This window comes from Carcharhinus amblyrhynchos, chromosome 25 (genome assembly GCF_965287045.1).
Source record: "Carcharhinus amblyrhynchos chromosome 25, sCarAmb.v2.hapA, whole genome shotgun sequence".
NCBI lineage: Eukaryota > Metazoa > Chordata > Chondrichthyes > Carcharhiniformes > Carcharhinidae > Carcharhinus > Carcharhinus amblyrhynchos.
In genome coordinates this window covers 1,809,704-1,824,487 of record NC_137348.1, presented here as the reverse complement: position 1 = coordinate 1,824,487, position 14,784 = coordinate 1,809,704, and the positions used below count along the sequence as shown (strand labels likewise).

General features: G+C 47.8%; 1 protein-coding gene across 1 annotated transcript in view; it reads right to left on the bottom strand.

The window, feature by feature from the left end:
• Positions 1–14,784, bottom strand: part of col5a1 (procollagen, type V, alpha 1) — a 268,503-nt gene that overhangs the window by 40,339 nt on the left and 213,380 nt on the right. The window contains exons 43-48 of the mRNA XM_080212368.1: positions 13,644–13,751; positions 11,092–11,145; positions 9,204–9,257; positions 9,005–9,112; positions 1,429–1,482; positions 1,267–1,320 (exon numbers count right to left, since the gene is read on the bottom strand). Of these exons, the coding sequence (XP_080068494.1) occupies positions 1,267–1,320; positions 1,429–1,482; positions 9,005–9,112; positions 9,204–9,257; positions 11,092–11,145; positions 13,644–13,751 (432 nt within the window). The remainder of the gene's footprint in view (positions 1–1,266; positions 1,321–1,428; positions 1,483–9,004; positions 9,113–9,203; positions 9,258–11,091; positions 11,146–13,643; positions 13,752–14,784) is intronic.

Below are 14,784 nucleotides of genomic sequence, written 5' to 3'. Positions count from 1 at the left end.
TCAAACACTCCCAGGACAGGTACAGCACGGGGTTAGATACAGAGTAAAGCTCCCTCTACACTGTCCCCGCCATCAAACACTCCCAGGACAGGTACAGCACAGGGTTAGATACAGTGTAAAGCTCCCTCTACACTGTCCCCCATCAAACACTCCCAGGACAGGTACAGCACGGGGTTAGATACAGAGTAAAGCTCCCTCTATACTATACCAATATCAGTATTTCCTGCTGTCCAATCTCACATCAGTTCCCATTTCCAATCTGAAGATTTATTGTGATCTGTACTGAATGGCTTGCCTGACTGTTGACTCTGGGTTTGTGCTGTCTTTGAGGAAGGGTCCGATTAAACAGGAAACTGAATTTATTGCCAAGTCACCGAACTGTTACAGTGAAGAAGGAGGCCATTCAGCCCATCATGTCTGTACTGGCTCTCCAAACGAAAATTATGACTCAGTGCCGTTCCTCTGCCTTTTCCCCATTCCCTGCACGTTGTTTCTATTCGTATAATCATCTAGAACACCGTCTTGAATACCTTGGTTGAATCTCCCTCCATTACACTTTCAAATGGAACATTCTGGACATCAACCTCTCGCTGGGTGGAAGTTTTATCTCACATCACTCTTGCTTCTTTAAGTTTGGGGAGCAGTTCCTCACTCTACTCTGTCCAGCCGCCTCATGATTTTGAACATCTTTATGCAATCTCCCCTTTGCTTTCTTCTCTCCAAGGAGAACAGTCCCGACCTCTCCAATCTATCCTCACTGATCAAATCCGGCTTCTTGTTGAAATCTCAGGTTGCTACGTTTCTGCACTTGTCAAATCTCGAGGTTTCAGCAGTTCTTCGTTCCCACAGCCTCCACTTTCCTGCACCAGGATTAAATTATTGCATTCATGGGGAAATGAGATAAAGGTTTTGAGAGATTTCTGTTGCTCCACCATTGGTGGCCAAGCCTTCAGTCTCCCAAACTCTGGAATTCCACATGCAAACCTCAGCGTTTCTCTCTCCTCCTTACACCGCTGTCTCTCTCAGCAGCTGTTTGGTTTCCTGACCTAATATCTCCTGCTGTGGATTAGTGTCAGATTCCAAGCTGGACTGTTGCGCTGTGCTTTGGGACAGTTCACTATAGATACAAGTTATTGTAGAACTGGTTGGACACAAAACATTTCACCCAATTTTGTGATTTGTTCAGAAAGAATGTTCTAGAGTGTGGCTGAGCTGAGTTTCCTGTGACACAGTGTAACGAAGGTTACAGAGGAAGATAATACTCACATCAGCTCCAGGGGCACCTGATGGCCCTCTGGGTCCTGGAGGGCCAGGCGGACCCTGGGAATAGAAATATTGGACAAGTCAGTCACATTCTCAACACTCCAAAGTGAATATAAATCCATTTCAGTGAGTTCAGTGAAGCTTGTGCTGCAAAGACAGACTTACCATTGGCCCCACATCACCTGTTTCACCTTTCTCACCTGCTGGACCAGGTAATCCCTGGAAAAGATCCAAACATCCAACAGTTATCATTTCAATATCTTCACCAGGGGAACATTCCTGCTGCTGTTACCCATGGGGAAGTAGTCACACTCTGCTCTGTGCTTTCCCAGCACCCGGCAAGGTTTCCTTTTGAACTAATTCCCCAGTTTCCTTTGTGAAAGGTTCCTGTTGAATCTGCTTCCATCGCCTTTTAGGCGGCGCCTTCCAGATCATAACACTAAAAACTTCTAAATTCCCCTCTTGTCCAATGGGAAGAATTACTCCTTAATTACTCTTTCAAACTCCTGGGTCATTTTGAACAATTACACCTTCCCTTGGGAACAATCCCAGTTCTCCCGTCTCTCCACGTTAACTAAAGTTGCTCATTCTCGAACATTCCAGTAAATCTCCCTGCACATTCTCTGCAAGACCTTCACATTTTTCCTGAGTGTATTCCCAGAACTGGACCCAATCCTGCAACCCAGACCTAGGGAGTGATTCAGAAAGGTTCAGCGATAGCTCCCTTGTTTTTAACACTCTGTTAATAAAGTCAATGATCATTTCCGCTTTTTAGCAGTTTTATGGGATTGCCTGTCACTGTTAAAGATTGATGTGGAGATTCTGGTGTTGGACTGGGGTGAACACAGTAAGAAGTCTCATAACACCAGGTTAAAGTCCAACAGGTTTATTTGGTAGCAAAAGCCACAAGCTTTCGGACATTGCCCCTTCATCAGGTGAACAGGAGTTCTGTTCACAGACGGGGCATATAGAGACACAGACTCAATTCATACAATAATGATTGGAATGCGAGTCTTTACAGCTAATCAAGTCTTAAAGGTACAGACAATGTGAGTGGAGAGAGGGTTGAGCACAGGTTAAAGAGATGTGGTTCCTATTTTCAAGAAAGGGAACAGGGATAGCCCGGGAAATTACCGACCGGTGAGTCTGACCTCAGTGGTTGGTAAGTAGATGGAGAAGATTCTGAGAGACAGGATTTATGCGCATTTAGAGAAGTTCAGAATGATCAGAAATAGTCAGCACGGCTTTGTCAAGGGCAGGTTGTGTCTTACGAGCCTAGTTGAGATCTTTGAAAATGTGACTGAACACATTGACGAAGGAAAAGCAGTGGATGTGGTTTACATGGACTTCAGCAAGGTGTTTGATAAGGTCCCCCATGCAAGACTTCTTGAGAAGGTGAGAGGGCATGGGATCCAAGGGGCTTTGGCCTTGTGGATCCAGAACTGGCTTGCCTGCAGAAGGCAGAGAGAGGTTGTGGATGGGTCTTTTTCTGCATGGAGGTCAGTCACCAGTGGAGTGCCCCAGGGATCTGTTCTTGGACCCTTGCTGTTTGTCATTTTCATAAATGACCTAGATGAGGAAGTGGAGGGATGGGTTAGTAAGTTTGCCAGTGATATGAAGGTTGGTGGTGTTGTGGATGGTCTGGATGGATTCAGAAGTTGCAGCGTGACATAGATAGGATGCAAGACTGGGCAGAGAAGTGGCAGATGGACTTCAACGTGGATAAATGTGCAGTGGTCCATTTTGGCAGGACCAATGGGATGAAGGAGTACAATATCAAGGGTAAGAGTCTTAGCTGGGTTGAAGAGCAGAAGGATCTTGGGGTCCGGGTCCACAGGACTCTTAAATCGGCCTCACAGGTGGAGGATGTGGTTAAGAAGGCGTATGGTGTACTGGCCTTCATTAATCGAGGGATTGAGTTTAGGAGTCGGGAGATAATGCTGCAACTTTATAAAACCCTTGTCAGACCCCACTTGGAGTACTGTGCGCAGTTCTGGTCGCCTCACTACAGGAAGGATGTGGAAGCTATTGAGAGGGTGCAAAGGAGATTTACAAGGATGTTGCCTGGATTGGGAGGCATGCCTTATGAAGATAGATTGAGGGAGTTAGGTCTCTTTTCCCTGGAGAGACGAAGGTTGAGAGGCGACTTGATAGAGGTTTATAAAATGTTGAGAGGAATAGATAGGGTGGATTCTCGGAGGCTATTTCCCAGGGCTGAAATGGTCGCTACGAAAGGACACAGGTTTAAGGTGCTGGGAAGCAAGTACAGAGGAGATGTTAGGGGTAAGTTTTTCATTCAGAGGGTGGTGAGTGAGTGGAATCGGCTGCCGTCGGTGGTGGTGGAGGCGAACTCGCTGAGGTCTTTTAAAAGACTTCTGGATGAGTATATGGGATCTAATGGGATTGGGAGTTATAGATAGTTCTATGGCTTGGTAGGTATAGATGTGATCGGCGCAACTTGTGGGCTGAAGGGCCTGTTTGTGCTGTAGTGTTCTATGTTCTATGTGTATTGTCTCCAGACAGGACAGTTAGTGAGATTTTGCAAGTCCAGGCAAATCGTGGGGGTTACAGATAGTGTGACATGAACCCAAGATCCCGGCTGAGGCCATCCTCATGTGTGCGGAACTTGGCTATCGCAGAGACTGATATCTTAGGTTCATGTCACACTATCTGTAACCCTCACGACTTGCCTGGACTTGCAAAATCTCACTAACTGTCCTGTCTGGAGACAATACACATCTCTTTAACCTGTGCTTAACCCTCTCTTTGCGTTTAAGAGCTGTGGGGTTATGCTGCAACTGTACAGAACCTTGGTGAGACCACATTTGGAATATTGTGTTCAGTTCTGGGCACCTCACTATAAGAAGGATGTGGAAGCATTGGAGAGAGTACAGAGGAGATTTACCAGGATGCTGCCTGGTTTGGAGGGTAGGTCTTATGAGAAAAGTTTGAGGGAGCTGGGGCTTTTCTCTTTAGAGTGGAGGAGGATGAGAGGTGACCTAATAGAGGTTTATAAGATGATGAGGGGGATAGATAGAGTGGACGTACAGAGACTATTTCCTCGGGTGGATGTAGATGTTACTAGGGGGCATAACTATAAGGTTCATGGTGGGAGATATAGGAGGGATGTCTGGGGTAGATTCTTTAGTCAGAGAGTGGTTGGGGTGTGGAATGCACTGCCTGCTGTGATAGTGGAGTCGGACACTTTAGGAACTTTCAAGCCGTTATTGGATAGGCACATGGAGCAGACCAGAATGATAGGGAGGGGGATAGCTTGGTCTTGGGTTCAGACATAGCTTGGCACAACATCGAGGGCCGAAGGTCCTGTACTGTGCTGCACTGTTCTATGTTTCTATGTCTGCACCTTTAAGACTTGATTAGCTGTGAAGACTTGCATTCCAACCATTATTCTGTAAATTGAGTTTGTGTCTATATATGCCTTGTTTTTGAACAGAACTCCCACTCACCTGACGAAGGAGCAGTGCTCCAAAAGCTGCTGGCTTGTGCTACCAAATAAACCTGTTGGACTTTAACCTGGTGTTATGAGACTTCTTACTGTTAAAGATTCACAGACAGAAAGCCGCAGGATTCTCTGCTCAACTTCTTCATTAACTCTCGATCATTCCGTTAGAGAGTCATAGAGATTTACAGCATGGAAACAAGCCCTTCGGCCCAACTTGTCCATGCCACCCAGTGTTTACCACTAAGCTAGTCCCAATTGCCCATGTTTGGCCCATATCTCTCTATACTCATCTTACCTATGTAACTAACTAAACGCTTTTTAAAAAACAAAATTGTATCTGGCTCTATTACTGCCTCTGGCAGCTTGTTCCAGACACTCGCCATCCTCTGTGTGAAAAAACTGCCCCTCTCACCTTAAACCTATACCCTCTAGTTTTAGACTCCCCTACCTTTGGGAAAAGATATTGACTATCTACTTTGTCTACACCCCTCATTATTTTATAGACCTCTATAAGATCACTCCTCAGCTTTCTACGCTCCAGGGAAATAAATCCCAGTCTATCCAGCCTCTCCTTATAACCCAAACCATCAAGTCCCAGTAGCATCCTAGTAAATCTTTTCTGCACTCTTTCTAGTTTAATAATATCCTTTCTATAATAGGGTGACCAGAACTGTACACAGTATTTCAAGTGTGGCCTTACCAATGTCTTGTACAACTTCAACAAGACGTCCCAACTCCTGTATTCAATGTTCTGACCAATGAAACCAAGCATGCCAAATGCCTTCTTCACCACTCTGTCCACCTGTGACTCCACTTTCAAGGAGCTATGAACCTGTACCCCTAGATTTCTTTGTTCTGTAACTGTCCCCAATGCCCTACCATTAACTGAGTAAGTCCTGCCCTGATTCAATCTACCAAAATGCATCACCTCACATTTATCTAAATTAAACTCCATCTGCCATTTGTCAGCCCACTGGCCCAATTGATCAAGATTCTGTTGCAATCCGAGATAATCGTCTTCACTAACCCCTATGCCATCAATCTTGGTGTCCTCTGCAAACTTACTAACCATGCCTCCTAAATTCTCATCTAAATCATTAGTATAAATGACAAATAACAGTGGCCCAGCGCTGATCCCTGAGGCACACCACTCTACAACCACCCTCTGATTTCTGTTGTCAAGCCAATTTTGTATCCAAATGGCTACCTCACTCTGGATCTTGTGAGATTTAACCTTATGCAACAACCTACCATGCGGTACCTTGTCAAAGGCCTTGCTAAAGTCCACGTAGACAACATCAACTGCACTGCCCTCATCTACCTTCTTGGTTACCCCTTCAAAAAACTCAATCAAATTCATGACACATGATTTTCCACTCACAAAGCCATACTGACTGTCCCTAATCAATCCTTTCCTCTCTAAATACCCGTAGATCCTGTCTCTCAGAATACCTTCTAACAACTGTCGTGTTTACATGGGTTTCCTCCAGGTGCTCCAGTTTCCTCCCACCGTCCAAGGATGTGTAGGTTGGATTGATTGGCCATGCTAAAAAATTGCCCCTTAGTGTCCTGAGATGCGCAGGTTAAGGGATTAGTGGGTAAAATACGTAGGGATGTGGGGGTAGGGCCTGGGTGCGATTGTGGTTGGTGTAGACCCGATGGGCCGAATGGCCTCTTTCTGCACTGTAGGGTTCTATGATTTTTAACTTACCCGTTACAGACGTTAGACTCACCGGCCTGTAGTTCCCAGGCTTTTCCCTGCAGCCCTTTTTAAACAAAAGCACAACATTTGCCACTCTCCAATTTTGAGGCACCTCACCTGTGACTAACGATGATTCAAATATCTCAGCCAGGGGACCCACAATTTCCTTCCTAGCCTCCCACAATGTCCTGGGATACACTTCGTCAGGTCCCGGGGATTTATCTACCTTGATGCGCTTTATGACTTCCAGCACCTCCTTCTCTGTAATATGTTCACTCCTCAAGACATCACTATTTATTTCCCCAAGTTTCCTAACATCCATACTTTTTTCAACAGTAAATACTGATGAGAAATATTCATTTAGGATCTCGTCCATCTCTTATGGATCCGCACATAGATGACCTTGTTGATCCTTAAGAGGCCCTACTCTCTCCCTTGTTACTCTTTTGGCCTTTATGTATTTGTAGAAGTTCTTTGGATTCCCCTTTGTCTTTTCTGCTAAAACAATCTCATGTCCCCTTTTTGCCCTCTTGATTTCTCTCTCAACTCTACTCTGACAACCTCAATACTCTTCAAGGGATTCACTTGATCCCAGCTGCCTATGCATGTCATGTATCTCTTTCTTCTTCTTGACCAGGGCCTCAATATCCCGAGTGATCCAGGGTTCCCGACTTCTGCCAGCCTTGTTCTTCACTCTAAGAGGAATGTGTTTACCCTGAACCCTGGTTAACACACTTTTGAAAGCCTCCCACTTACCAGACATCCCTTTGTCTTCCCACAGACTCCCCCAATTAACTTTTGAAAGTTCCTGTCTGATACCACCAAAATTGGCCTTGCCCCAATTTAGAATTTTAACTTTTGGCCAGACCTGTCATTCTCCATAGCTATCTTAAAATTAGTGGAACTATGATCACTGGTCCCAAAGTGATCCTTCACTAACACTTCTGTCACTTGCCCTTCCTTATTTCCCAAGAAGAAGTCAGTTTTGCCCCCTCCGTAGTTGGGCCATCGAAGAATGAGAAATTCCTCCTGGATACACTCAACAAATTTCTCTCCAACACCAACCCTCTAATACTATGGCTGTCCGAGTCAATGTTGGGAAAGTTAAAATCCCTACTATTACCACCCTATTTTTCTCAGGGCTATCTGTAATCTCCTTACATATTTGCTCCTCAATTTCCTGTTGAGTATTTGGGGGCCTATAATACAACCCTATCAAAGTGATTTCCCCCTTCTTATTTCTCAGTTCTACCCATACAGACTCAGTGAGTGAACCCTCGGATATATCCCCTCTTAGTACGGCTGTGATGTTTTCCCTAATCAAAAGTGCAACTCCCCCTCCTCTGTTACCTCTTGTTCTATCTTTCCTATCACATCTGTACTCTGGAACATTGAGCTGCCAGTTCTGTCCCTCCCTTAGCCATGTCTCAGTAATTGCTATAATATCCCAGTCCCATGTACCCATCCATGCCCTGAATTCATTTGCCTTGCCCATCAGGCCTTTTGCTTTTGCCTCATTGTAATTCTGAACAGAATTCTTTGCCCTTGTTTATAAGATGTTGTGAACATGCTGTGACTCTCTGTACTGTCAGGCACTGTAGCCACTTTGTATCTGCAGGATTTTAGCACTGGTTTCACTCCTGCAGGAATGTGCTGTGCCTGTTATGACGGCTGTGAGGCCAGTTAGTTGATAGGTAGTTGCGACAGATTTTATTCTCTGACAACAATGGGTGAAGGAAATCGGTGAGACAAAGAGTAAACTCTGTGAGTTTCCGAGGACACCATGCGACAATCCCCAGGCAGGAGTGTTCGCTTCCTGTCGGGGAACACTTCAGTAGTCACGGGCATTCAGCCTCTGATCTTCGGGCAAGCATTCTCCAAGTCAGCATTCAAGACACAACAACACAGAGTCGCTGACCAGAGACTGATAGCCAAGTTCCACACGCATGAGGACGGCTTCAACCAGGATCTTGGGTTCATGTCACACTATCTGTAACCCCCACAACTTGCCTGGACTTGCAAAATCTCACTGTCCTGCCTTGAGACAATGCACATCTCTTTAACCTGTGCTTAACCCTCTCTCCACTCACAGTCTGTACCTGTGAAGACTTGATTACCTGTAAAGACTTGATTACCTGTAAAGACTCACATTCCAACCATTATCCTGTAATTGAGTTTCTATCTCTACATGCCCTGTCTGTGAACTGAACTCTCCACTCACTGGACAAAGGAGCAGTGCTCCGAAAGCTTGTGATTCCAAATAAACCTGTTGGATGTTAGCCTGGTGTTGTGAGACTTCTTCATGTGCCCAGCCAAGTCCAACGCCAGCACCTCCACATCCGAGGAGAGACAGTACCGGGGGAACATTAACCTGGAACACAACCCAACCACTGACCCAAGGGGCCTGTCCCAGGGTCTGTGTCTAATTGCTCATCGCAAACCTGCAGGTTTTAATGGCTTCTCAAGCAAACCAACACATTGGATTGAAGGTTTGGAAATGAATTGCGACTCATATTTACATCCACCACATAGCTGAGGCACAGACAGAGGGATTAAACAGATAGATTGTTATTTACCTGAAGACCAACTGGGCCAGGAGGGCCATGGAAACCCCTTGGACCTTCATCACCTTTCTGGCCAAAGAGTCCTTGCTGTCCTCTGGGACCAGGCTCACCGTCAGCCCCCTGTAACACAGGAATGGCAATGTCATCACAACTCCTCCCAGTGGGATCGGGGTCTAATGTAACAATGTAAGGAAATAGGCAGGATACTCACCGCTGGCCCAGGCTGTCCGATTGGACCCTGAGGTCCTGAAGGCCCAGGTGGACCCTGGAAACAAAACAGCAGACAAACATCTTCAGTCAGAGGCAGTGTACCCAGTGAAGAGGCTGTTTGTGATCATCCAAATATCATTTATGGGGCGTCTACAGCTCTTCACAGGAGCAGGAGAACCATAGCAGGAATTTACCTCCCATCCCTTCATTCAGTCTCAGGCAACCCAGGGGGGGTAAAGATCAGCTCCAGAGAGACACAGGAGGTTGTAAGAAGGTGAATCAGACAGTGTTCTTTACTGGGAAGCCAGCACCAGAGTTGAATTTGATCCCATTTGTCCTTTGGTGTGGGTGGGTCAGAGCTGCAGTCCAGAATCGGTTCTGTACTGTACAGAAATCTTGCGGACGTTACCCCACCAGCGAGATTCTCCAGCCCCGCTGCAGTGAACGGAGATTTGGCTGAGTGCCAAATTCTCCATCCTCGCTGGCAGCGGGAACAGGGTGTGAACGGCTGGAGAACTCGGGCCTACATTCCACAGAGGTCTTTGAGGAGAATTCGAATTAAGTCAGGAATTCAGCTCCATTCTCGAGGGACTGAGTCTTGGATTTTTGGCTCACTGTGCGTTAGGTTATGACCATTCCCTGGTGCTATCTCCCCATCTGAGTCTCGGTTGAGTGATGATGTTATAACAACAAAGAAAAGTACAGCACAGGAACAGGTCCTTCAGCCCTCTGAGCCTGTACTGATCATGATGCCCTAACTAAACTAAAAAAACTCTTCTCCCCTTACTCGGTCCGTATCCCTCTGTTCCCTCCCTATTCCTGTACCCATCCAGATGCTTCTTAAATGTTGTTAATGTTCCTGCTTCCACCGCCTCCTCTGGCAGCGCGTTCCAGGCACCCACCACTCCCTGTGTGAAAAACTCCCCCTGCAGCATCTCCCTTAAACTTTCCCCCCTCACCTTGAACCTGTGCCCCGAGTAATTGACACTTCCACCCTGGGGAAAAGCCTCGGACTATCCACCCTGTCTGTGCCCCTCATCGTTCTGTAGACCCTCTATCAGGGTCTCCCCTCAGCCTCCGTCTTTCTAGTGAAAACAATCCGAGTTTTTTGAACCTCTCAATGCGAGTGAGGTGAGTACGGGTCAAATAAAAGCAATGTATTATCTCGGCTGGTCACATCGCAAGTGTTATCTCCGATTCTCCCTCTCTCAGTTCTGAGTCAGAAAGTCAATGCCTCCTCTCGGGTACTGAGCACAGGTGGTCACACCCGGGGCACTAACCGAGGGAGTGCCACATTGCTCTTGCTGCTGTCTTTCGGATAAGACATTGAACTGAGATTTCATCTACTCTCACAGCTGGGTGTGAAAAACCCCACAGCCACTAACTATGAGGAGGACACTCTGTCCAGTATTGTGAGACAGTATTTATTCTTTAACCGAAGTGAAACAGCTGATCTTGTCGTTGTCACATTGCTGACGATGGGATCTTGCTGTGCTCCTACTGGCTGCTGCATTTCCTGCATTACAACAACAACTAAAAATCATTGGCCGTGAAGCACTTTGGGACACCCTGGGGTTGTGAAAGGTGCTACAGAAATGCACGTTGTTTTATTTTATTCGCCGCAGTGTGGAGAAGCTATCCCGGGTATTTTGGAGAGAATTTTCTCAGAATGATGAAGTAGTCAGTGTGACCCTGGTTCTCAGCCGCACAGCGAGGACTAACAGGGGGAGTTGGTGTGTGGGGCGCGGCTATTAAAAACATTCTCACTCACCTATCCTCAAAAATACCTGCACAAAGTGAAAGATAACAGCGTCCCGAGCAATCCCAACCGGCAGGGGCTCTGCTTTGGGGAAAGGGTCAAATACATACCCCAGCGTGGTCATTCTCACCTGTTCACCCTTGTCACCTTTACTCCCTTTCTGTCCTGGATCGCCAGACTCCCCCTGAAAGGAGAAACGAGAGAGTCAAGGGTCATTGGTGCGTAAATCAAACTCACTTCCACCACTCGCTCGCTCCCAGTCCCGCTCGCTCGCTCCCAGTCCCGCTCGCTCGCTCCCAGTCCCACTCGCTCGCTCCCAGTCCCGCTCGCTCGCTCCCGGTCCCGCTCCCACTCACTCGCTCCCGGTCCCACTCACTCGCTCCCGGTCCCACTCACTCGCTCCCGGTCCCGCTCGCTCGCTCCCGGTCGCGCTCCCACTCACTCACTCCCGCTCCCACTCACTCGCTCCCGGTCCCACTCGCTCGCTCCCGGTCCCGCTCGCTCGCTCCCGGTCCCGCTCGCTCGCTCCCGCTCCCACTCGCTTGCTCCCGCTCCCGCTCCCACTCACTCACTCCCGGTCCCACTCACTCACTCCCGGTCCCACTCACTCACTCCCGGTCCCACTCACTCACTCCCGGTCCCACTCACTCACTCCCGGTCCCACTCACTCACTCCCGGTCCCACTCACTCACTCCCGGTCCCACTCACTCACTCCCGGTCCCACTCACTCACTCCCGGTCCCACTCACTCACTCCCGGTCCCACTCACTCACTCCCGCTCCCACTCACTCACTCCCGCTCCCACTCACTCACTCCCGCTCCCACTCACTCACTCCCGCTCCCACTCACTCACTCCCGCTCCCACTCACTCACTCCCGGTCCCACTCACTCACTCCCGGTCCCACTCACTCACTCCCGGTCCCACTCACTCACTCCCGGTCCCACTCACTCACTCCCGGTCCCACTCACTCACTCTCGGTGTGACGTTATTCCGAGAATCACATCATCTCATGCCTGCCTGATGTGCTGCAGTCACTCTTTGAACGAGTTCTACAATAAATCCCACTCTCTCCCCAAAGCTCTGTAAATATCACAATTGGAATATTTCTCCGACTCCATTCAGACTGGGATTCAGACTCCAGTATGAAGCCCATTCTGATTGGTGCTGCTCGTTTACTGGGAAATAATAATTCATAAACTTACAATGTTCTTTTTCATTTCTTTAAAATCTCTGCTTCTGTTTCCCAGACACCCAGCACCCAGCGCCCAGACACCGGATTGGCAGTAGATGAACAAATTTGGACATCCTGCCCTGAAACTGGCCTCCGCCATTTTCTCAGTGAAGGGATAGACTCTAACTATTGGATCCATTGTTCCTGGGGACGACTGCACACGTTAATCTGCTTCTGTCAATCGGATTTTGGCAACTGGCACCTGTACATTTTCAACTGGGTTTAAGAAACTCCAAAACCGCTGGATTTCTCTGAAAAATAGTATTCTATTTTGAAGGAGTAATGTTTCCAATTGGATATGGGCCTGGAAGACCTTTGGGAGAGGACATGTGCCCTTTGGGTTGTTAAAAGTAGCTATGAATGTGCGTAAAAGAGTATAAACCATTGAAACTGTCAAAGAGAGCTATCAAACTTTCCTATTTGTGTGTGGACATAGGTCTGAGTGCATTCATTACAGGAATAATTCTGCATGGTTCATTCACAACCTACCATTACTACAGTCGGCTGCCTGTCAGTTCACAGTTTGATTGACAGCTCCAAAGTAAAAACTCTTTGAAGTGGGGCTATGAATACATTCCACATTCTCCCCGCTCCCCGTGGGAGCGAGTCCCATATTCTCCCCACTCCCCGTGGGAGCGAGTCCCATATTCTCCCCACTCCCCGTGGGAGCGAGTCCCACATTCTCCCCACTCCCCGTGGGAGCGAGTCCCACATTCTCCCCACTCCCCGTGGGAGCGAGTCCCATATTCTCCCCACTCCCCGTGGGAGCGAGTCCCACATTCTCCTCACTCCCTGTGGGAGCGAGTCCCACATTCTCCCCACGGGAGCGAGTCCCACATTCTCCCCACTCCCTGTGGGAGCGAGTCCCACATTCTCCTCACTCCCTGTGGGAGCGAGTCCCACATTCTCCCCGCTCCCTGTGGGACCGAGTCCCACATTCTCCCCGCTCCCTGTGGGACCGAGTCCCACATTCTCCCCGCTCCCCGTGGGACCGAGTCCCACATTCTCCCCACTCCCCGTGGGAGCGAGTCCCACACTCTCCCCCACTCTCCTGAATTCCTTATTGGATTTATTAGTGACTGTTGCATATTTATGTTCCCAGTCCTGGTCTCTCACCCATAAGTGGAAACAGCTTCTCTATGTTGACCTTATCGAATAATATTAAACATCTGCATAATTTTAAACAACTCGGCTTGGCCACTTTCTCTGCCTTCACTTTTTCAGAGAAATGAACCCTAGTCTGTTCAGTCTTTCCTGATAGTTGGAACCTCTCGGCTTGGGTGTCATCCTCAAAAATCAATTTTGTACCTTCTTCAGCCTCAATGTGGAGACCAGCACTCAGTGCTGCACGTGACCTCCAATCATGGTTCTATCATTTCTGTGTTAATCAGCACCATCCTCCTGAAATAAAACCCAGCCTCATTCGCCAGCATTGCTCTCTGCGCTCGTACCTTGTCCCCATCTTCACCGGGTGGTCCTGATGGTCCGGCAGGGCCAGGGAGACCCACTGGCCCCTGGATTCCATCCCGTCCTGCTGGTCCCTGAGGTCCTTTCTCACCCTGTAAGTGGAAGGGAAAAGGGAGGAACATTGGAGAATGAGTCAACTAAATATGGAAACCAAACTCGAAACATTCAATAAAAGCAAATTACTGCAGATGCTGGAATCTGAAAGCAAAAGAGAAAATGCTGGAAAATCTCGGCTGGTCTGGCAGCATCTGTAAGGAGAGAAAAGATCTGATGTTTCGAGTCCAGATGACCCTTTGTCAGAGCTAAAAGGCATTGAATGTGGGAGATATTTATACTGCAGGGGGAGGGAATGAAAGATGAGTCAGAGCCACAGAAACCAGGGGAAAGGCTGCTAATGGCAGCCCATAGAGAGAATAGAAGGTGTGAAATGGCAGAGATGCTAAAATCAGAGGGTAAACTGTGACAGATGAAGATGTGAGGGGAGTGGGGTAGATGGGTGGGAGAGAGGTCAAATTTAGAAAAAGGAAGGGGGGAAGCAAAGGGGGAAAGGGGGAAGAAAAATGAAGAAAGACAATAAAGAAATAAAAGGTAGAAAACAATGAAAAATTTAAATAAAATGGAATGAAAACAAAGAGGTGGAGGTGGGGGACAGCAAATCATCTGAAGTTGTTGAATTTGATGTTGAGACGGGAAGGCTGTGAAGTGCCGAGCGGGAAGATGAGATGCTGTTCCTCCAGTTTGCGTTGAGCTTCACTGGAACATTGCAGCAGGACAAGGACAGACATGTGGGCACGGGAGCAACCCACGTGTGTGTTAAAATGGCAAGCAACCGAAGGTCAGGGATCTGACTGCGCTCCAGGTTCATTGTTCAATGCCCTGTCAATGCCAGTATATTCCATTTCTATTGATTGAGGACATTCCTTCACTCTGTCTGATTCTCTAGGTTCTGACAATCGATGACAGTTTGGAACACTGAGATAATGATGAGCAGTTTCTGTGTTTGCTCTTTCTGTTGTGAGCACAGTGAATGCAGTGAACTGTCCCTCCAAACAGTTCGATAAGGCAGCTCCTTCGAGTCACTCCTACCTCAGCGGTCAGCTGGGTATTCAGACAGGGACTCAGTTC